At 50.1% G+C, this 22089-nt stretch overlaps 1 protein-coding gene across 1 annotated transcript in view; it reads right to left on the bottom strand.

Moving 5' to 3' along the window:
- Positions 1–22089, bottom strand: part of nrde2 (NRDE-2, necessary for RNA interference, domain containing) — a 72632-nt gene that overhangs the window by 9448 nt on the left and 41095 nt on the right. Inside the window, 3 exon segments of the mRNA XM_038773437.1 lie at positions 3314–3489; positions 8038–8161; positions 19573–19706. Of these exon segments, the coding sequence (XP_038629365.1) occupies positions 3314–3489; positions 8038–8161; positions 19573–19706 (434 nt within the window).

Genomic DNA, 22089 nt, shown 5'->3' with positions numbered 1-22089 from the left:
TGTCACCAACACAATTCTCGGCATGTGGGTATCAATGGAAAAGCTGGAATTCACAGTACAATCCTAGCTGCCCCAAGACGGCGATGGCAAGTCTTTTATTTAATTTTGATACATCAGAGTGACCTGCCAGGCCACAGAAGATAATTAAGAGTAAACAATGTTGGCACTCGAGTGTAAGCTAGATGGGGCAAGGAGAGCAGGCTTCTTAACCCTAAAGGACATTAATGAACCAGTTGGGGTCTTAACGACAATCCAACAGTGTTATGGTCACTTTTAAAAAGTCATGGTCACTGGGTCTGAACCCCCGGTCACTGGGTCTGAAATCCCGGTCACTGGGTCTGAAATCCCGGTCACTGGGTCTGAAATCCCGGTCACTGGGTCTGAAATCCCGGTCACTGGGTCTGAAATCCCGGTCACTGGGTCTGAAATCCCGGTCACTGGGTCTGAACCCCCGGTCACTGGGTCCGAACTCCCGGTCACTGGGTCCGAAATCCCGGTCACTGGGTCTGAAATCCCGGTCACTGGGTCTGAAATCCCGGTCACTGGGTCTGAAATCCCGGTCACTGGGTCTGAACTCCGGGTCACTGGGTCTGAACCCCCGGTCACTGGGTCTGAACTCCCGGTCACTGGGTCTGAACTCCCGGTCACTGGGTCTGAAATCCCGGTCACTGGGTCTGAAATCCCGGTCACTGGGTCTGAAATCCCGGTCACTGGGTCTGAAATCCCGGTCACTGGGTCTGAAATCCCGGTCACTGGGTCTGAAATCCCGGTCACTGGGTCTGAAATCCCGGTCACTGGGTCTGAAATCCCGGTCACTGGGTCTGAAATCCCGGTCACTGGGTCTGAAGTCCCGGTCACTGGGTCTGAAATCCCGGTCACTGGATCTGAAATCCCGGTCACTGGGTCTGAAATCTGATGAAATCCATATGCTTCACCCAATGCCGGTGTTTATCTAGTTACATTGCGTACTTTGTGTTGCCCTATTATGTATTTTCTTTTATTTCCTTTTCTTTTCATCTACTTAATGATCTGTTGAGCTGCTCGCAGAAAAATACTTTTCACCGTACCTCGGTACACGTGACAATAAACAAATCCAATCCAAATCATGGTCACCGGATCTGAAATCACGGTCACTGGATCTGAAATCACAGTCACTGGATTGTTGGTGCAGTAACATAACCATTGCACTATTATACCCCTGACCTGCTCAAGTTTTACCAGTACAGCTATGTAGTTTGCAGTCACGCCATTAGATGGAGCTGCATATCCACATTTATTGCACAAATCGTGCATCTAATTGTGAAACCTTCATGGGAGAAGGATACAGTAACACAAAACATAACACAGCAATACATCACACAAAGGGCAGTGGAAATCTGGTGCCCCCCCCCAACCTGAAGGGGTGCTGGAATTTTCAATATAGAGATCGATATGACTTCTGTTAGCGAGTAAATGGAGACAAAATCAACCATGTTCTAACTGGGTGGTGGAAATGGCTCGAGGGGCTGAATGGAGCCCTACTCTTTCTCAATAGATTAACAGATTTTCCATAGGAACATTCAGGTCAGTGAATATGCTGACAGGCCACAAACATGACACTCCGGGGGATAAAAAAAACTACAAGAACAGGTCACATTTCCTTATTAAATTTCCAAAACAACAATCAGCGATTTCTCAAATCAAAATAAATTCACATCTCCATCATATAATGGCCCAGATCTCCCACCCTCTGGATGGCGCACCCTGGACGATGCACAGGGGACACCTCAGAAGTCCCCATGCATGGGCTGCATGGGAATTACCCCAGGAGTTTTCAACTTCCATTGACAATTATCCTGCATCTGGAAGCCTCTGAAATTTGGATGGTTCCAACTTACTTCACAGAATGTTTACCCAGGAAAAGTTGTAATTATTAAAACCAATTTCACCTTCTCAGTAACTCTATTACTGAGTTCGACACCTCCACTTTACCCAGGGCCACACAAAGCCTGAGCCACTAACACAAGGTCGTGCTGGGAATATGTTTGGGAAGCGCAGGCACAGATTTCAAACAGGACATTTTCAATCCATCAGTGCGGGCCAGACATAACCCCAGGGTCAAGACGTCAATGGCCAATATCCAGGCAAATGCATCTCCCCGTTCCCATGACAATAGGCGTGTAATATGGATCTGAGCAGCGTGATTGTTCTGTCTAAAACACTTTGACTCCAGGCTTGTGAGAAACAGGGTAACATATTCCATGGAGCTAGTCAGGGTTAAAGAAAGCAGATTTCAGTCAGGGGCCGTGGCTAAGAATTTGTAGCTTGAGCACTCCCCCAGCCTTGCTGCTGCTGACAGAACAGAGACAAGCAGAACTGCTCCACTGAGCCAAAGGAAAAATTGCATATGCTCAGAGGATTAAACGTCTTACTTTTCATCCAATGATTTGTGTTCCAATGCGAGCGCAGGCGAGTCAGCTTGTTGCCGCCCGGCGGAGGAGGTCCCCACTGGGAGTCCTTCAACGGAGGAGTCCTCGCCCGTAAATTCAGGGACCTGGGGTGGAGGGTGTTGCACGTAGCAGTCCCATACAACCGCACTCTGCATCGGTTCACCGACCCCCAGGATGCCTGCTTTTAGCGTGTCCTTTTGGAACACGTGGACCATGCACATACAACTTCTCTTAACAAAAGGTTGAAAAACCTTTTATTACAGTTTTGTCTGCACTTCAGCCCCACGCTCCTAATCTACGGGCAACCGGTACGGAGAGGGGTGGTGGAGGAGGAGGACCTCCTCGTGAACCTGTTCCTGATCAAACATGCCATGAATAGGTCCAGGCACAGGCGACTGAGAGGGTTGTCCAACCAGACTGTCTGCCCCTCTACCGCGCCCAGGTGTCCCCAGAGAGGAAGCATGTGGTGTCCATGGTATCATTGAGGCGTTCCGTGCCAGGTGGGCACCGCAGGGTCAGGGGTGCTTTATCGTACCTTTTAATCACATTTTGCTTTGATGGTTTAAATTTCATTTGCAATTTGTTTTTGTTTAAGGCAGCATCCCTTTAAGGGGCTGCACCTTTTACTTTGACCTTCGGTTAATTTAATTTTGAATCATAGAATTTGCAGTGCAGAAGGACGCCATTTGGCCCATCGAGTCTGCACCAGCCCGTCGATAGATCACTCTACTTAAGCCCACGTCTCCACCCTGTCCCCGTAACCCAACCTAACCTTTTGGATACTAAGGGACAATTTAGCATGGCCACTCCACCTAATCTGCACGTCTTTGGACAAGTTAGTTTAATTGTTTTCCATCAAAGTAGTTGCAGACGGGTCAGCTCACCTGCCTGTCGGGATCCTCACAGTCCTCTTCAGTCTGACCCTTTGTCTTGTCAGCGCGCCATGGCAACCAGTGCTTGGAGTCACGAGTGCTCTCCACCTGCATCCAGAGCTGCCACTCGGGTAGTGACTTGTCACTGACCTCGTCCCCATCTTCATCCTCTTCCTCCTCGTCATCACCTAGTCAAATTCAAACGACACAATGTTAAAGGGGGTGCAGGAAGAGCGAGACCCGCAGGGATTGGGGGGGGGGGGGGGGGGGGGGGGGGGGTCCTGCATACAGAAATCTTGGAAGGTGGCAGGCGGAGAAGTTAAGAAAGGTCAGAAAGGCACCCTTTTAAATAGAGGCACATAGTGCAAAAAACAAGGAAGTTATGCTCAACCGTTTTGAGCACTGGGTAGGTCCCCGGGTGGAGCAGTGTGTTTAATTCTGTTCTCCACAGCTGAGGAAGGATGTCAGGCCCCTGGGGAGGATTTACTGGGATGGTCCCAGGATTGTGGGAGGTCAGCAACGTGGAGAGACTGGAGAAGCCAGTTCTCCTCACGGCAGAACAGAGGTTTAATAGAGGCGTCCAAAATCATGATGAATGTTGGCAGCAGAGATAAAGACGGGCGGAGGGGCCGGTAAGCAGGGGACTGAGATTTACGCTAATTGCCAAAAGAACCAGGGGGGAGGTGGAGAGAAAACTTTATAAAAACAGCTAATTGGAAGCTCATGGTGAAGCAGATTTATTAGTACTGTTAAAAAGAAAATTAGACAAATACTTGAAGAGAAGAAAACAGAGGAGAGGAACTAATTGGATAGCCAAGAGCTAGAACAGGCATGATGGACTGAATGGTCTCCTTGTGTGCTGTAAGATTCTATGCAAGGCTAGTTATATTTGGTATCCTGGTAAATGCTGAGCTAGCCGTCACCAAACACTTGTAATTCACACCTTGACTTTCCTTTTTATCTTGAAGCATTTGAAAAGTGTAAAACGTCATCTTTGACAGTCTCAATGCACTTCTGGGATGGAATTCCCCTGGTCTTTAAGTGCCACCTTTGGATGAACACTAAATGCTGAAGTCAATTTGTACAGTGGTGTCACACCAACGGGGAGCTGCTCTGTAACTACCGGGATGTTGCAGATATACAGACTGGACTAGAGCTACTGTCCAAGAGGCAGCTCACCTTGTTTAACTCTGCACAAGGCGCAGTGAACTCTCCTGGTGATCTCGGACTTGGGTATTAAGTGAGGAACAAAGGTGGGTAAATAGAGTTGTGACACATCAGTCACGATCTCCCTGAATGGGGGGGGAAACAATTTTGATAGTCCGAATGGCTACTTCCCTGTAGTGCTCTGGATTATTTTGGTGGCATGACCAGTGGGTAGAAGGGACAACAGAAATGTTTCTCCCGTGGTTCAATTCCTTGTCCGTCAAAAAAGGGGCGGACAGAGACAACCTAGCGGCAGGTCAGCGCACAACGGCTGGGCTTTCACTCACTCCCCGTCCAGATGTGAAGGGTCTCCGAGACTTTCCCATGTAACCACTGAGCAACAACAAACCAAAGGCAAAGAGCAACATGAATCTCTGGCTCACTGCATTAGAAATCATATCAAACCAGATGTTGAAGACGTCTTTAAAAGAACAATATGCATCAAAATATCTATATCTGCAGTCTGCAAAGGAGTTAACCTGGACGGTATCTATATTGTTAGCACTCCTCATTATGCAACTAACAAGTAAAGTTCAGGATTAAAACAATGATTAAACACATAGTAACTAGATTACCTGGCTTGAACCTACTGATAATTCCTATTCAAACGTTTAGATTTGGGGGAACTGGGTGGCAGATTCAATCGGCACAATATCTCCCTGGTGACCACAGCAACATCTGGCACCTACATTCAACCCCAGTCTAATTGGCTATTGGATGGACGCAAAGTAAATACGTCTGTCTGCCTCATTTCAGTTCCTTGTGATATAGTGAGAAGGACATGGATTGGGTAATCGCATTTAGAAATGCCACGGACAACTGGTGCGAGTGATGAAATGGTTCAACGAGAGTTGCCCTTCAAACAACAACTTTATTTATATAGCACCTTTAAAAGTAATCCAAGGTGCTTCACAGAAGCAACCGACGCAAAATTAGAAACCGGAGTCAGGTTAGAAGTTGGGAGGCTTTGGGGAGCCGGGGGGGGGGGGAATTCCACAGCTTAGGGTCCAGGCAAATGAAGGGACAGCTGCCAATGGTGGAGTGATTAAAATTGGGGATGCTCTAGAGGCCAGAGTTTGCTGAGTACAGATATAACAGCGGGTTGAGGGGCTGGCAAAAATTAAAGACAGAGAGGGGCAAAGCCATGTGAAGATTTGGAAAGGAGGACGATAAATTTAAAATAGAGGCATTGCTTAACCAGGGGCCAATGCAAACTGTAGGCATTGGATACAAAGGCTACAAATTTCAATGGCATTACCATCACTAAATCTCCCGCTATCAACATCATGGGGGTTGGATGGGGTGTGGTGCGAGATGCTTGTTAGGTTCTTGATTAATAAGGGGATCAAGGGTTATGGGGAGAAGGCAGGAGAATGGGGATGAGAAACATATCAGCCATGAATGAATGGCGGAGCAGACTCGATGGGCCGAGTGGCCTAATTCTGCTCCTATGCCTATGGACTTATACTGCGAAGGGTGAACACGATATCATGTGTCGGTCATGGCTGATACAGTTGACGGTTACACAGGGGGCCCATTGGACCAAATCCAGGATGAGTGGGTTGTTTGCGGGAGTGGAGGATGAGTGTGAGCGGTGTGGGAGGAGCCAGGCCAATCATGTTCTGGGCATGTCCTGGGCTTGTGGGGGTTTGGGTCTCCTTTTTCAGCACCATGTCGGCAATTCTACAAATTGAGCTGAAGCCGTGTCTCCTAGTGGCCATATTTGGTCAGCCGGAGCTGCAGACGGTGGGGTATGCTCGGGCCTTCACCTCACTGATTGCCCGTATGTGGGTGCTGATGGGGTGGAGGTCACCTTCTCCACCCAGTGTCTCAGTATGGCTGGAGGATCTTATGCAATTTTTGTATCTCGAAAAAGTTAAGTAAACGGTGAGGGGTGTAGTTCAGGGGTTCTACCAAAGATGGCGGTCGTTCATTTTGTACTTCAAAGATTTGGTCAAATACTGTGGCTACAAGAGCAGGTCAGAGGTGAGGAATCCTGCGGCTGACTCCAACTACAAGGCCCAAGTCAGGAGTGTGATGGAATACTCTCCACTTGCCTGGATGAGTGCAGCTCCAATTACACTCAGGAAACTCAAAACCATACAGGATAAAGCTGCCCTGCTTGATTGGCACCCCATCCCCAAACATTCACTCCCTCCACCCCCGATACACAGTAACAGCCGTGAGTAACATCTACAAGATGCACTGCAGTAACTCACCAAGGCTCCTTAGCCAGTACCTTCCAAACCCATGACCATGAGCATCTAGAAGGGCAAGAGCAGCAGACACCTGGGAACACCACCACCTGGGAACCCCACCACCTGGGAACCCCACCACCTGGAGGTTCCCCTCCAGGCCATTCACCCTGACTTGGAAACATATTGTTGTTCCATCACTGTCACTGGGACAAAGTCCTGGAACTCCCACCCTAACAGCACTGTGGGTGTACCCACACCACATGGACCGCAGCGGTTCAACAAGGTGGCTCACCACTACCTACGCCAGGGTCATTTGGGATGGAGAATAAACAGGTAATTCTCTTTGTCAATCTTTCCTTCCTGTCCAGGGGTGCCTGATGATGACATTGGAAAATCCACAATAGCCTCAGCTTTCAGCTGGTGCGAAGTTGATAAATTGGCAGCTACTGTGAGACCAGGCCTCAGTGTATTCTCAGACAAAGTGTCAGGCAGGGCTCCTACTTTTGATTATCTTCCAGATTGGACAAGGACAAGATTAATACCAGCTGAATGGTGGAAGAACCTCAAGGCAGTCAGTGTCCAGCTTTACATAAAGACAGTGAGACAGTTCAGGACTCGGACAGCTGTGAAACTCTTCCTTAGTGTGGAAATAAGATCCTTAAGGAGTGCTGGGGGGTAAAACTAGGACAGAAAAAACATTCAGATTACAACGGTTAAGGTTTGGAAGGAAAGAGATCTGACCTCTTGGAAACTGCCTAAAAACTTAACGTAGAATTAATTACTTTTGAAATTCAGTGAATGAGACCTGGCTAAATAGAGTAGATCACACTAACAGAAAGAGGACTTCCGGTTGCGACTATGAGGGAGTAGGTCCCACATTTGGTGGCTCCCATTCTGGCTATACATTCGGACCTTTCCGCCCAACCTTTTTTGCGCTTTTAAACGCTGGACTTGAAGAAGCAGTGAACAAGTGTCTGTTGTATATATCGGTTTATGGAACAGAGAGCCCAGAGGGATCGAAAGGGAAGAAACAAAAAGACAGGCTCCAGCTGGGTGTTGGCTACAGCAGCGGACAAGATGGCCGCTGTCCAGACCCCTGGGGCTTCGGCCCAACCATCAACGGAGGAGCTGATGCAGGTCATCCGGGAAGGCCAACAGAGAGAGGATGGACGACCACTTGATTTTTTTTTTGGGCAATATTAGTTGATGACAAAAAATAAACTTTGTTTGGAAAGTTCAGAAAACTGTTTGAGAGGGTTGGCCAGTATCCTGGAGTGCAAAGTTCAATCTTTGGTATGAAATGAGACAAAGGGGCATCAGAAAGTGGCTCACCTTGCTCATTCAGGACAACCCATCCGCCCTTTTCCTGCTGCCGCATCCAAGCCTTCCAGCCTCGTGCTCCGTCTTCTCCAAATCGAGGCTCATCGCTGTCCCAGAACGGCTCAAAGAATTCCACCTTTTCAGGAAATGGACACAATCCATTGGTCACTGATAATTCACTATCAATAATGCAAGCAGAACCACCCTATAGGATAAAGTATAAGACCCAGTGCAGTACACACAGGACATACTGGCCAGGGACCTACTCACTTTGGTCCTGGTGTCTGTCTTGAGTAGGCTGAGCTCAACCAAACCAGTAGCTGGGTGTCTAGACAAGCGTCTATTCAGAGATGTCCCTAAAGCCTTTTACCTGGATTCATATATTACAGCACAGATGGCAACCATTCAGCCCATCTTCACCGTTTGACAGGTGTGCTATTGAGCAATGTCCACTTGGACCTAATATGAGGATGAGTCAATACCTCCAGCAGAAAAGAGTAAAGGTAAACGAGCAGCCCTCCAACCAAGTGGGAATAGCGATGACAAAATCCCAAAATGTTACATCTCTGAAGTAGGATTACTATTCACAACAGAGTAGCTCACAGCCCCAAGAGTGACATGTAGTATCACTGTAGGTTCAGAATTTCACTGGTCAGGCATGGATGAGAAAGACTATTCAGTCCCATCCTCAATCATGCAACTAGAGACAACCTACAGTAGCACAGTGGTTGGCACTGTTGCTTCACAGTGCCAGGGTCCCAGGTTTGATTCCCGCTTGGGTCACTGTCTGTGCGCAGTCTGCACCTTCTCCCTGTATCTGTGTGGGTTTCCTCCGGGTGCTCCAGTTTCCTCCCACAAGTCTTGAAAGATGTGCTTGTTAGGTGAATTGGGCATTCTGAATTCTCCCTCAGTGTACCCGAACAGGCGCCGGAATGAGACGACGAGGGGCTTTTCACAGTAACGTCATTGCAGTCTTAATGTCAGCCTAATTATGACAATAATAAAGATTATATTTATTTTAGCATCCAAGCTCTCTTGTCTCTCATTTCAGGATTAATCTCACTGCTGACTAGACACCGTGTTGCTCAGAGCCTAATCATGGGGACAGGGACAATTGAAGAATGGTGACCGTTGTGTGGACATAGAGAGCAGCAGAGTCTTGGGAATATAGAGCATAGAGAAATACAGCACAGAAAGGCCCTTCGGCCCACAATGTTGTGCCGAACTTTTGTCCTAGTTTAGTCATAGTGTCCAAAATTCTATGATAATCTACGGGCAATTTATCATGGCCAATCCACCCAACCTGCACATTTTTGGATTGTGGGAGGAAACCGGAGCACCCGGAGGAAACCCACGCACACACGGGAAGGATGTGCAGACTCCGCACAGACAGCAGCCAAAGCCGGAATCAAACCTAGGACCCTGGAGCTGTGAAGCGATTGTGCTAACCACAATGCTACCGTGCTGCCCTTAAGGACAAATTCATCTACACCCCATCATTCTACCGTAATCCATGTACCTATCCAATAGCCGCTTGAAGGTCCCTAATGTTTCCGATTCAACTACTTCCACAGGCAGTGCATTCCATGCCCCCACTACTCTCTGGGTAAAGAACCTACCTCTGACATCCCCCCTATATCTTCCACCACTCACCTTAAATTTATGTCCCCTTGTAATGGTGTGTTCCACCCGGGGAAAAAGTCTCTGACTGTCTACTCTATTTATTCCCCTGATCATCTTATAAACCTCTATCAAGTCGCCCCTCATCCTTCTCCTTTCTAAAGAGAAAAGGCCTAGCACCCTCAACCTTTCCTCGTAAGACCTACTCTCCATTCCAGGCAACATCCTGGTAAATCTCCTTTGCACCTTTTCCAAAGCTTCCACATCCTTCCTAAAATGAGGTGACCAGAACTGCACACAGTACTCCAAATGTGGCCGTACCAAGGTTTTGTACAGCTGCATCATCACCTCACGGCTCTTAAACTCAATCCCTCTGCTAATGAACGCTAGCCCACCATAGGCCTTCTTCACAGCTCTATCCACTTGAGTGGCAAATTTCAAAGATCTATGAACATAGACCCCAAGATCTCTCTGCTCCTCTACATTGCCAAGAACCCTACCGTTAACCCTGTATTCCGCATTCATATTTGTCCTTCCAAAATGGACAACCTCACACTTGTCAGGGTTAAACTCCATCTGCCACTTCTCAGCCCAGCTCTGCATCCTGTCATGGCAATGTGGACCACTCCTTCCCACAGTGCAGTGGCCATCATACATAGACCCCACATAAACAGCATGACCAAAGCTAGCAGGACGCTAACAATGAAACCACGCCTAATATAAAAATGATTCCCATTCATGAACAACAGGTTGCAATGCGAAGATTTTGATTTAAAAACTGGTTATCTGCTGTGCTTTACTTAAGAGTGCAGCTGACCATCCTCGAATGTATTGTATTTGATGCGACAATGGAAAACAAATGAAATGGCTCACTCTAACCTCCCCTCCTCTGTGCTTATGGTGTACACCAGCAGCTGACAATGAGTTCTCTGGTGACTGTGGCCTTTCGCACTCAATCTAATCTGACGGCTTTCATGGGAATCATTCTGAGTCAGTCTTCAGAGACATCAATTGTTCATGTCCACTTTCCCTCAGCTTGCAATTGCGAGTTTTTTTTAATACACAAAAGTAGTACACAGAGATTAAAGAACAGAAGGAAAATCAAACGGCAAAATCCCAATAGCGCAGTGAAGATAAGATGAGATAAAAATCCATTGTCACGGTTGTCAAATATAACAGTCTAAAGTAAAACTGCTCCTGAATACCAAAGGCTTTGCTGGCCACAGACCTGGCTGTGACAAACTGATATTTTCTTAAAAACCATTTGAGATGTGCTTAAAAGGTTTTGTCGGTGGTTTACAAACGTACGTTTGAATACGGAGAGGATGTTTCTCCTTGTGCGGGAATCTAGAACTTGGGGACGGGTTAAAAATGAGGGGTTCTCCATTTAAGACTGAGGTGAGAAGATTTTTAAATCTCTCAGAGGGTCTTAAAGTCGGTGGAATTTGCTTCTCCGCCCTGTTAAATGGAGGACCCCTCATTTTTAACCCGTCCCCAAGTTCTAGATTCCCGCACAAGGAGAAACATCCTCGCCGTAGTCAAACGTGGGTCACATTCAAGGTCGCATTAGACAGATTGGGGATGGACAAGGGAGTCGAGGGTTAACAGGAAGTGGAGTTGAGGCCAGAATTAGATCTGCCATGATCTTATTGAATGGTAGAGCACGTTTGAGGCCTCCTCCTGGTTCTTGCGTTATGTCCGGAGAAAGATGCAATATCTTTCACCCCTGCACTGATCCGCGTGCATGTGCGCGCGCACCCCCCCCCCCCCCCCCCCCCCCCCCGAACCTCAGGACCTCAAATTTCACCCTAGTTCCCCCATTTGTCCCCTGCCAAGACAGACCGTGGAGCCAGATGAAGGGGACAGGGACAGGGAGGACATTTCAGCAGCTGCACAGTTCTGAAGAAATGAATTGGATCAATCAAGTAATTCCGACGTGCAGATTACAAAACAGGTTCTGGTAATGTCACTGTGATCTATTTTCTGCTCCACAATTCCCATCTGCTGTCAAATCGAACGTCATTTCCATTAGGTGTGGAGAACATGAGAAAGAGAGCACCTAACAAAAAATGAGGAAGAAAATGCATCAATCTTCTGAAACTAATTATGCTATCATCTTCCTGAGAGCACGGCAAATATTAATCCCACAGGGCACCCGCAACTTGAACTATATTAATGGTGCACGGCATTGAAGATGATGGGCTTTAAAGCAGGCTTGGAATCAGTGCTTCAGTACACGGATCAACTCTGTTCCGCCATTCAACAGCACATAGTAATGTTGACAGATTGACACCAATGCAACAGGCTGGGCACTCAACCAGCGCAACAGAAGCACAGCCTTACTAACAAATCAATTTACTGCTCATGTAGTACGTCACTGCAATTAAGAGCCTGGTGTGTGCTTCGCAATTTCTCTTATGGATCAGTAATGAGTTACCATCAGTGGCAAGAGAAAGAACCTGCATTTAGATGACACCCTTCACACTGGTCCAAAGCAGGTTCGTGTAGGGAATTCGCAAGCAACAAGCTTCCACAAACAACAACGTGATAATTAAGTGATGCTGGCTGAGGGATAAATATTCACCACGAGACCAGTTAGAATCTCATACTCTTCTTTGAAATAGTGCTGTGGGACATTTTACATTCTCTCTCTCTCTCTCTAGCTTACTGTCATCTCACAGTTCTTCCGCGGGAGTGCTGCACTCTGTCTTAACCCCCCCGCCCCCTCCCCCACCCCACACATACACACACACAAGTTAGGGTCTACTAAACAGATAGGAAATTAACAGATGATCCACATTCACCGGAAAATCAGCAGTATTACGTGTCAGCAAGCCAGTGCAAACCTGCTGGACTGAGCTATTTCCAGCCAGGACAGAGGCAGAGTTGTAACAAGTGTTGGCAAACCCAGGATGGGGAGCTGTCACACGGAGCGCTCCCTCCTGACTTCCATCCAGTACTAGTCAACGACGTAAAAGAAAGTCCGGTTGAGTGAGGCACTAGAGGGTGTCGTACTGCCCAATAACAGCCCCACGGCAGCACGGCGGCGCAGTGGTTAGCACTGCTGCCTCACGGCGCCGAGGACCCAGTTCGATCCCAGGCCCGGTCTGCGTAGATTTCAGCCCCACAACCCAAAGATGTACAGGGTAGGTGGATTGGCCACGCTAAATTACCCCTTAATTGGGGAAAAAAAGAATTGGGTACTCTAAATTTATGTAAAAAAAAGATTTTCTAATGTTGGTCAGGCCCATGCGAATGACCAACGAAACTTGGAGCTGAAGACAAAAGTCCCCATGTGTCTGAGTAAAAGGGGAATCTCAAAAAGGATGTAAAACCCCCGGGGAGAAGAGGTTAAAAAAAGGAAAGAGGACAGGGAGAAGTTAAAAAAAAACAAGTCTCCAGTGAGGGGAGGTGGCTCCATTTTGGGGGCATAGTAGCACAGTGGTTAGCACTGTTGCTTCACAGCTCCAGGGTCCTAGGATGGATTCCCGGCATGGGACACTGTCAGTGTGGAGTCTGCACATTCTCCCCGCGTCTGCGTGGGTTTCCTCCGGGTGCTCCGGTTTCCTCCCACAGTCCAAAGATGTCCAGGTTAGGTGGATTGGCCATGATAAAATTGACCCTTAGTGTCCAAAAAGAGGTCGGGTGGGGTTACTGGGTTACGGGGATAGGGTGGAGGTGTGGGCTTGTGTAGGGTGCTCTTCCCGAGGGCTGGTGCAGATGCAATGGACCGAACGGTCTCCTTCTGCACTGTAAATTCTATGATTCACTCCACAAAGGATGAAATGAAATGAAATGAAAATCGCTTATTGTCACAAGTAGGCTTCAAATGAAGTTACTGTGAAAAGCCCCTCGTCGCCACATTCTGGCACCTGTTCGGGGAGGCTGGTACGGGAATCGAACCCGCGCTGCTTAAAAGCCAGCGATTTAGCCCTGTGCTAAACCAGCCCCTCCCTACCCAAAGGGCTACATTCCCAACGACCCCAGCAATATCAAGAAGGGTTCCCAATGGATTGTGCACCAGTAATCTGGTCATTACACACATAACAAGCATCTCTGTATTACTGAAAAACTGAGTGATAAAATGAAAATAACGAAGAACAAAAACCCATAAGATTTCTGAGTCTTCAATATCAAGCTCGTATTAAAGAAAAGGTGCAATTTGTATTATTCGCATGGGGAAAGTAATATGTCACCTTGAGCTGACAGGAAACACCGACATCTAATTCATTTGATATTTCCTCAAGTCCCTGCAATTTGTATCCTGTCACCAAGTACAGCAAAGAGAATCTACTGGCAGTGTGTGCATTCCTGGCCCATCCTTAACCCATGGAAATCAATACAATTAACCAGAAGCAATGACACTTGTGTATTGCACTGTCATACTGCAGTAGAGCAACAAGAAGTCTAAGTTACTAATCTTGCAAATAGACACAACTTGGAGGACCCACTCGATAATGTTAAGCCAAGGTCCAGGCAGTCCTCCCAGGTGGGTGTAAAAGATCTCACAGCATTATTTCTAAGATCGGTGGGGATAAATATCCTGACCAATATTTATGCCTCAATGAACATCACTAGAATCATAGAATTTACAGTGCAGAAGGAGGCTATTCGGCCCATCGAGTCTGTACCGGCCCTTGGAAAGAGCACCCTATTTAAGCCTATGCCTCCGCCCTATCCCCATAACCCAGCAACCCCCACCTACCCTTTTTTTGGACACCTGGTCCAGGGTCCCGGGTTCAATTCTGACCTCGGGTGCCTGTGTGGAGTCTGCACCTTCTCCCCGTGTTTGCGTGGGTTTCCTCCGGGTGCTCCAGTTTCCTTCCACAGTCTGAAGATGTGCAGATTAGGTGGATTGGCCATGCTAAATTGCCCCTTAGTATCCAAAAGTTTACTTGGTTATGGGGATAGGATGGAGGTGTGGGTTTAAGTAGGGTGGTGCAGTCTCGATGGGCCGAATGGCCTCCTTCTGCACTGTGAATGCTCTGATGCTATGAGGAATGAGCACTTGCCTCTGGACTTGGAGCATCTCAGTGCAGAGGGGGAACACTTCCTTTTGGAAAAGAAACAAGAACTTCCATTTCTAAAGCACCTTCCATCACCTCGCAACATGTCAAAGTTCCTTACAGCCAATGAAGCCCTTTTATAAAGTGTAGTCAATGTAGAAAAGACAGCAATCAATTTGCACATAGCAAGATCCCACAAACAGCAATTTTATAACAATATCATATTTCCTCAGTGTGGGATAAAGGTGCCAAGCACTGGGGAGAACTGCCCTGCTCCTCTTCAATATAGCGCAACATAAGACGGGGCCGAGTTTAGCGGTTCATTTAAAGTGCAATATCTCCGACAGCACTGTGATCATCACCTTAGATTTTCCTACACAAATCTCCGGAATGGAAATTGAACCCAGGACCTTTTGACCCATGGCGAGTGTAACCCACTGAACCAAAATATACATGAATAGCTCCCCTGTTTATACATTGATGAACGCATATTAATTTCAAACTGCATGCCTACTGAATAATTAAATTCACAGAAATCCTTTGATGGTTGCAAATAGATTGAAGATCATAAAAGATAATTGAATTGAATCATTTGTTACCTCCAGCCTCGACTATTCCCAATGCTTTCCTGGCCAACCTCCCATCTTCCACCCTCCACCTGCTGCTCACCCACGGCTCTGCTGCCCTGTTTTGTTAACTCGTGAATGCCCTGACCCCTCTCCCCCTCTGAAATCTCCTCCAGCCCCTGCCAGGGTAACAACACTCCGAGATCCCCCAATTTTAGCTTCTTGTGTATCCAGGATTTTAATCACCCCCCCCCCCCCCCCAACCCCACTGCTGGCTGTATTCAGCATCCTGGTACCTAAACTCTGGAACTCCCTCCCTACAACCTCTCCAACATTCGCCCCTCAATAAAGATGCTTCTTAAAAACTACCCCCAAACTTTTAAGTTCTGAAATCACTTTGTGGGGCCTGGTGTCAATTTTTTTTGATATCGCTCTCAAAGGGTCTTGCAAGGATTTAGTTATTTTTCAATTTTTCCAATTAAGGGGCAATTTAGCGTGGCTAATCCACCTAACCTGCACGTCAGTGGGTTGTGGGGGTGAGGCCCACGCAGTCACGGGGAGAATTTGCAAACTCCACATGGACGGTGACCCGGGGGCCGCGATCGAACCCGGGTCCTCGGCGCCGTTGAGGCAGCAGTGCTAACCACTGCTCCACCGTGCCGCCCTGAGGGTTACTATTTAAATTAGCTTCATGAATGCAAGTTGGTATTGATGCTCCTGTCTCTATAATTGGGCTACTAGGTTTCTTGGTGAAGGGAAGGTGTGCACACAATCCATCACGGTGGTGTCCACCCCACCAATGGCAGGCTCTTTCACAGGCAGCAGCTAGCTCTGGTGCAGGGCCTGGGAAGTCTGCGCCAGTACTGGCTGGGGCTGTCTACGCTCAGCCCCACCCATCAGGACTTTGCGGAAAGATTTTGCTGCTTCAAATCCTGCAGAGAACGTTTTCTTGTATAACCACCGGGGGGCGCTCCTGGACCATCTCTCGCCGGTTCAGTCTTTTTCCCCAGTCTTTGGCAATTTCAATCAAATCTAGCAGTAAAATAAAATGTATCACATTCTTAATTCTTAGTTATCTTGAGGTTTCAAAAAGGTATCCACAGGACACTCTGGGGTGCTGTTGTTGTTGATTTAGTCTGTCATCGCGCACAGTACATACTAATACCAGGCTGGCACTGCACTGCAGATATCCTGCAGCGCTAATCCACAAATGACAAAAGATTGCCGGTGCAGCTTTACAGAGTCAGTGCTCTATATCAAACGCTCAGCTGTCACTATTTAAACTACGCCACTTAAATTGTCAACCTGCTGCAGGTCTAGTCTGCAGCCAACACAGTCACAATAACCGTCGAGTCCCTCAAACATATGCTGACGCCTTCATCACTTTGCCACCCCATCCCCCAGCAACAGAAATATTGTTTCCTCTCCTCCTGTGCTGCGCTTTTATGGAACCCATTCTTCATGTTTGTGCTGATGTGCGGTGCCTGTGGGCTGTTTTAGCGAGGGTACTTTTTTTAAACATTTCCTGGCTAGGCCAGGATTTGATGCCCATCGCTAATTGCCCTTGAGGTGGTGGTGAGCTGCCTTCTTGATCCGCTGCAGTCCATGTGGTGCGGGCACACCCTCAGTGCTGTTAGGGAGGGAGTTCCAGGATTGTGACCCAGTGACACTGTGAACAGCGACAGGATTTTGACGCAGCCACAGCGATATATTTCCCCATGCTTTTTGCCCTTTTAGGGGATAGAGGTTGTAGGTTTGGGAGGTGCCAAAGAAGCCCTCAGGAATGCTGCAATGCACCTAGCAGATATTGGACACTGCAGCCGCATTGTGCCAGTGGTGGTAAGAGCGAATCTTTAAGGGATTGAGGACAAAGTCGTGAACTCTGCTTTTACAGCAGAGGATCACTACATATTTTTTTTTTTTTTTTTTATAAATTTAGAGTACCCAATTATTTTTTCCAATTAAGGGGCAATTTAGAGTGGCCAATCTACCTATCCTGCACATCTTTGGGTTGTGGGGGTGAAACCCACGCAGACACGGGGAGAATGTGCAAACTCCACACGGACAGTGACCCAGGGCCGGGATTCGAACCCGGGTCCTCAGCGCCGTAGGCAGCAATGCTAACCACTGTGCCACCGTGCTGCCCCGAGGATCACTACATATTGATTCGAAATCTGTATCAAGTTTGTGGCGGGTAATCATAGAATTTACAGTGCAGAAGGAGGCCATTTGCCCATCGAGTCTGCACCAGCCCTGGGAAAGAGCACCCCATTTAAGCCCACACTTCCACCCTATCCTTGTAACCCAATAACCCCTCCTAACATTTTTGGTCACTGAGGGCAATTTTAGCAAGGCCAATCCACCTAACTCACACACCTTCGGACTGTGGGAGGAAACCGGAGCACCCGGAGGAAACCCACGCAGACACGGGGAGAACGTGCAGACTCCACACAGACAGTGACCCAAGCCGGGAATCGAACCTGGGACCCTGGAGCTGTGAAGCAACTGTGCTAACCACTGTGCTACCATGCTGCCCAGTTTCGTCCTTCCTGTTCCTCAAGGCAGCGAAGTTACATGTACATAGCATCCCAGGATTTCCCAAAGCACATCACAAGTGGAGTCACTGCTGAACTGGAGGAAATGCTCCAGTTAATTGGCAAGCGGTAATCTAACGGTAATAGTGATGTGGCAATGACCAGAAAGCCTATTTTAGTGCTGTTAATTGAGGGATAAATATTGACCAGGACACCAGGAAAAACTCTCCGACTGTTCTCCAAAATAGTGTGGCGGCATCTTTAACATTCACCCGGAACAGCAGGTGAGGCCTCAGGGTAACATCTTACTTGAGAGATGGCACCTTTGATGCTGCAGCTTTTCCTCAGCACTTCACTGAGCGCGGAAGCCTAGATTTTGCACTCTACTCGCTGGAGTTGAACCCGGACCCTTTTGACGCAAGAGACGAGTGTCCTCAGAGGCTACCCACCGAGCAAAGGCTGACATTGAGTTAAATTCAGGGCCCTAGGGCAGCACGGTGGCCTAGTGATTAGCACAACCGCCTCACGGCGCTGAGGTCCCAGGTTCAATCCCGGCTCTGGGTCACTGTCCGTGTGGAGTTTGCACATTCTCCCCGTGTCTGCGTGGGTTTCGCCCCCACAACCCAAAAATGTGCAGAGTAGGTGGATTGGCCACGCTAAATTGCCCCTTAATTAGAAAAAATAATTGGGTAATCTAAATTTAAAAAAAAAAAGTTCAGGGCCCTTATGTCTTGCTGCAAAAAATAACTCACCCCTCAGTATAAAGGGTGGGTGGGATTTTAATATAATAATCTTTATGTATTGTCACAAGTAGACTTACGCCTGTTCGGGTGCACTGAGGGAGAATTCAGAATGTCCAATTCACCGAACAGCACGTCTTTCGGGACTCGTGGGAGGAAACCGGAGCACCCGGAGGAAACCCAGACAGACACAGGAAGAGTGTGCAGACTCAGCACAGACAGTGACTCAAGCCGGGAATCAAACCCAGGACCCTGGCGCTGTGAAGCAACCGTGCTAACCACTGTGTTACCGTGCTGCCCAAGGGGTTGCACTCACCATGGCATTTACAGAGCAGATTATAAGCACACAAAGGCTGATCTGGCAACTATTTTCATATCTATTTTGTATATATTATGTATACATACATATATATATAATATATAGAGCTTGTAACGCAATTAAGCACAGGAGAAGATGCAAGATTAGCAAAAGAGCCGACTTGAGAGTTTGACCAGAAAAATCGGTCTAAACCAGCCACGCTCGAGATCAACGTGTTATGCCAGTCCTCACCTTGGGTATCAATTTTCATACATTTCTGTCTCCTCATTGAAGACACAGATTGCCAAGCAAGTCCAAGTCCACAAAGGTGGAGAGGCTGGATTGCGAGTGATGGCACTTTCCGCCCCCCCCCACCCTGGGGGGGGGGGCAGTGTTGAGGCTGATCTGGTCTCCACACCCACATTTCAGAGTGGATGGGCAGCCAACGGGGAACGGGATTCATGACCAATTGATCCCTCCTCTTGATCCTGGGATAACAATGGCCAATCGTCAAGAAACACCCACGGAGAGAAGCAAGCACAGCAAAGGTCAGGGGTCATTCAGCCTCACTGTATGACGAAGTAGATACGTGGGTTTGAGTAGGGTGATCATTGCTCGGCACAACATCGAGGGCCGAAGGGCCTGTTCTGTGCTGTACTGTTCTATGTTCTATGAAGCAGAGAGGTGCATTTACCAACGGAATGATCAGATAAGGTTAACCTCACTATTTAATGCCAGACTGTTAATAAACACATGAAGCAGGTGAGGAAGGGCTGCCCTTACCTGTGCCTTGGTTATCAGGTCTGCAACACTGTCAGGCTTGAAGAAGGTGAAGTCAATGAGGGCCTGGAAGAGGGCAATGGCCTTTTCTGAATGGCCAGTCTGACGCAGGAAATGACACTGCTGCAGGAAAATCGCTGGCAGAACGAGCACAGGAGATTGAATTTTGTTAAAACTGAATCCAGCAAAACAGTGAGCAACAAGTTTCTAAACAATTAAAAACCTGAACAACTTGCTTTTGGACAATTGCCTCCTACACAAAAATGGAGTTCAGGACATTTAGCTGAGGGCGGCGAGGAGGGCAGCGAGGAGGGTGAGGGGGTGAGGAGGGTGTGGAAGGCGGTGAGGAAGGCGAGTGAGGGGGTGAGGAGGGCGAGGAGGGTGAGGAGGAGGGGTAGGTGGGTGAGGAGGAGGGCGGTGAGGAGGGCGGTGAGGAGGGCGGTGAGGAGGGCGGTGAGGAGGGCGGTGAGGAGGGCGGTGAGGCGGACGGTGAGGAGGAGGGTGAGGAGGGCAAGGAGGAGGGCGAGGAGGGCGAGGAGGAGGGTGGTGAGGAGGGTGAGGAGGAGGGCGGTGAGGAGGGAGAGGAGGGCAGGGAGAGTGGTGAGGAGGGCGAGGAGGGCGAGGGGGGCGAGGAGGATGAGGTGGGCGAGGAAGGTGAGGAGGGCGAGGAGGGCGAGGTGGTGAGGAGGGCGAGGAGGGCGAGGAGGGCGAGGAGGGTGGTGAGGAGGGTGAGAAGGGAAAGGAGGGTGAGGAGGAGGGCGGTGAGGGCTGCGAGGAGGGCGATGAGGGCGGTGAGGAGGGCGAGTGAGGGGGTGAGGAGGGTGAGGAGGAGGGGTAGGTGGGTGAGGAGGGCGGTGAGGGCGAGGAGAGTGAGGAGAGTGAGGAGGGCGAGGAGGGCGAGGAGGGCGAGGAGGAGGGTGAAGAGGGCGAGGAGGGTGACGAGGGCAGTGAGGAGGGCGGTGAGGAGGAGGGTGAGGAGGAGGGTGAGGAGGGCGGGGAGAGTGGCGAGGAGGGCGGCGAGGAGGGCAGCGAGGCGAGGAGGAGGGCGAGGAGGGCGTCGAGGAGGGTGAGGAGGGTGAGGAGGGCGGCGAGGGGGGTGAGGAGGCGAGGAGGGCAGTGAAGAGGGCGAGTGAGAGGGTGAGGAGGGCGAGGAGGTGGTGAGGGTGACGAGGGCGGTGAGGAGGGCGGTGAGTAGTGCGGGGAGGAGGAGGGTGAGGAGGAGTGTGAGGAGGAGGGTGAGGAGGAGGGTGGGGAGGGCGGTGAGGAGGGCGGTGAGGAGGTGGGTGAGGAGGAGGGTGAGGAGGAGGGTGAGGAGGAGGGTGAGGAGGAGGGTGAGGAGGAGGGTGAGGAGGAGGGTGAGGAGGAGGGTGAGGAGGAGGGCGAGGAGGAGGGCGAGGAGGAGGCGAGGAGGAGGCGAGGAGGAGGCGAGGAGGAGGGCGAGGAGGAGGGCGAGGAGGAGGGCGAGGAGGAGGGCGAGGAGGAGGGCGAGGAGGCGGGCGAGGAGGAGGGCGAGGAGGGAGGGCGAGGAGGAGGGCGAGGAGGAGGGCGAGGAGGAGGGCGGGAGGAGGGCGAGGAGGAGGGGGAGGAGGAGGGCGAGGAGGAGGGCGAGGAGGAGGGCGAGGAGGAGGGCGAGGAGGAGGGCGAGGAGGAGGGCGAGGAGGAGGGCGAGGAGGAGGGCGAGGAGGAGGGCGAGGAGGAGGGCGAGGAGGAGGGCGGCGAGGAGGGCGGTGAGGAGAGTGAGGAGGGCGGTGAGGAGGGTGAGGAGGGTGAGGAGGGTGGTGAGGAGGGTGAGGAGGGTGAGGAGGGCGGTGAGGAGGGTGAGGAGGGTGAGGAGGGTGAGGAGGGCGGTGAGGAGGGCGGTGAGGGTGAGGAGGGTGAGGGCGGTGAGGAGGGTGGTGAGGGTGGGGAGGGTGAGGAGGGCGGTGAGGGCGGTGAGGGCGGTGAGGGCGGTGAGGGTGGTGAGGGTGGTGAGGGCGGTGAGGAGGGCGGTGAGGAGGTGAGGAGGGCGAGGAGGGCGGGTGAGGAGGGTGAGGAGGGTGAGGAGGGTGAGGAGGGCGGTGAGGAGGGCGAGGAGGGTGAGGAGGGTGAGGAGGGTGGTGAGGAGGGCGGTGAGGAGGGCGAGGAGGGTGGTGAGGAGGGTGAGGAGGGTGAGGAGGGCGGTGAGGAGGGTGAGGAGGGCGAGGAGGGTGAGGAGAGTGAGGAGAGTGAGGAGGGTGGTGAGGAGGGTGAGGAGGGCGGTGAGGAGGGTGAGGAGGGCGAGGAGGGTGGTGAGGGCGGGGGGAGGAGGGTGAGGAGGGCGAGGATGGTGAGGAGGGTGAGGAGGGTGAGGAGGGTGAGGAAGGTGAGGAGGGCGGTGAGGAGAGTGAGGAGGGTGAGGAGGGTGAGGAGGGCGGTGAGGAGGGTGAGGAGGAGGGTGAGGAGGGTGAGGAGGAGGATGGTGAGGAGAGTGAGGAGGGCGAGGAGGGTGGTGAGGGCGAGGAGGGTGGTGAGGGCGAGGATGGTGAGGAGGGTGAGGAGGGT

Source organism: Scyliorhinus canicula, chromosome 2 (genome assembly GCF_902713615.1).
Source record: "Scyliorhinus canicula chromosome 2, sScyCan1.1, whole genome shotgun sequence".
In the NCBI taxonomy this organism is placed as follows: Eukaryota; Metazoa; Chordata; class Chondrichthyes; order Carcharhiniformes; family Scyliorhinidae; genus Scyliorhinus; species Scyliorhinus canicula.
This window is presented reverse-complemented; position numbering and strand designations above follow the sequence as displayed.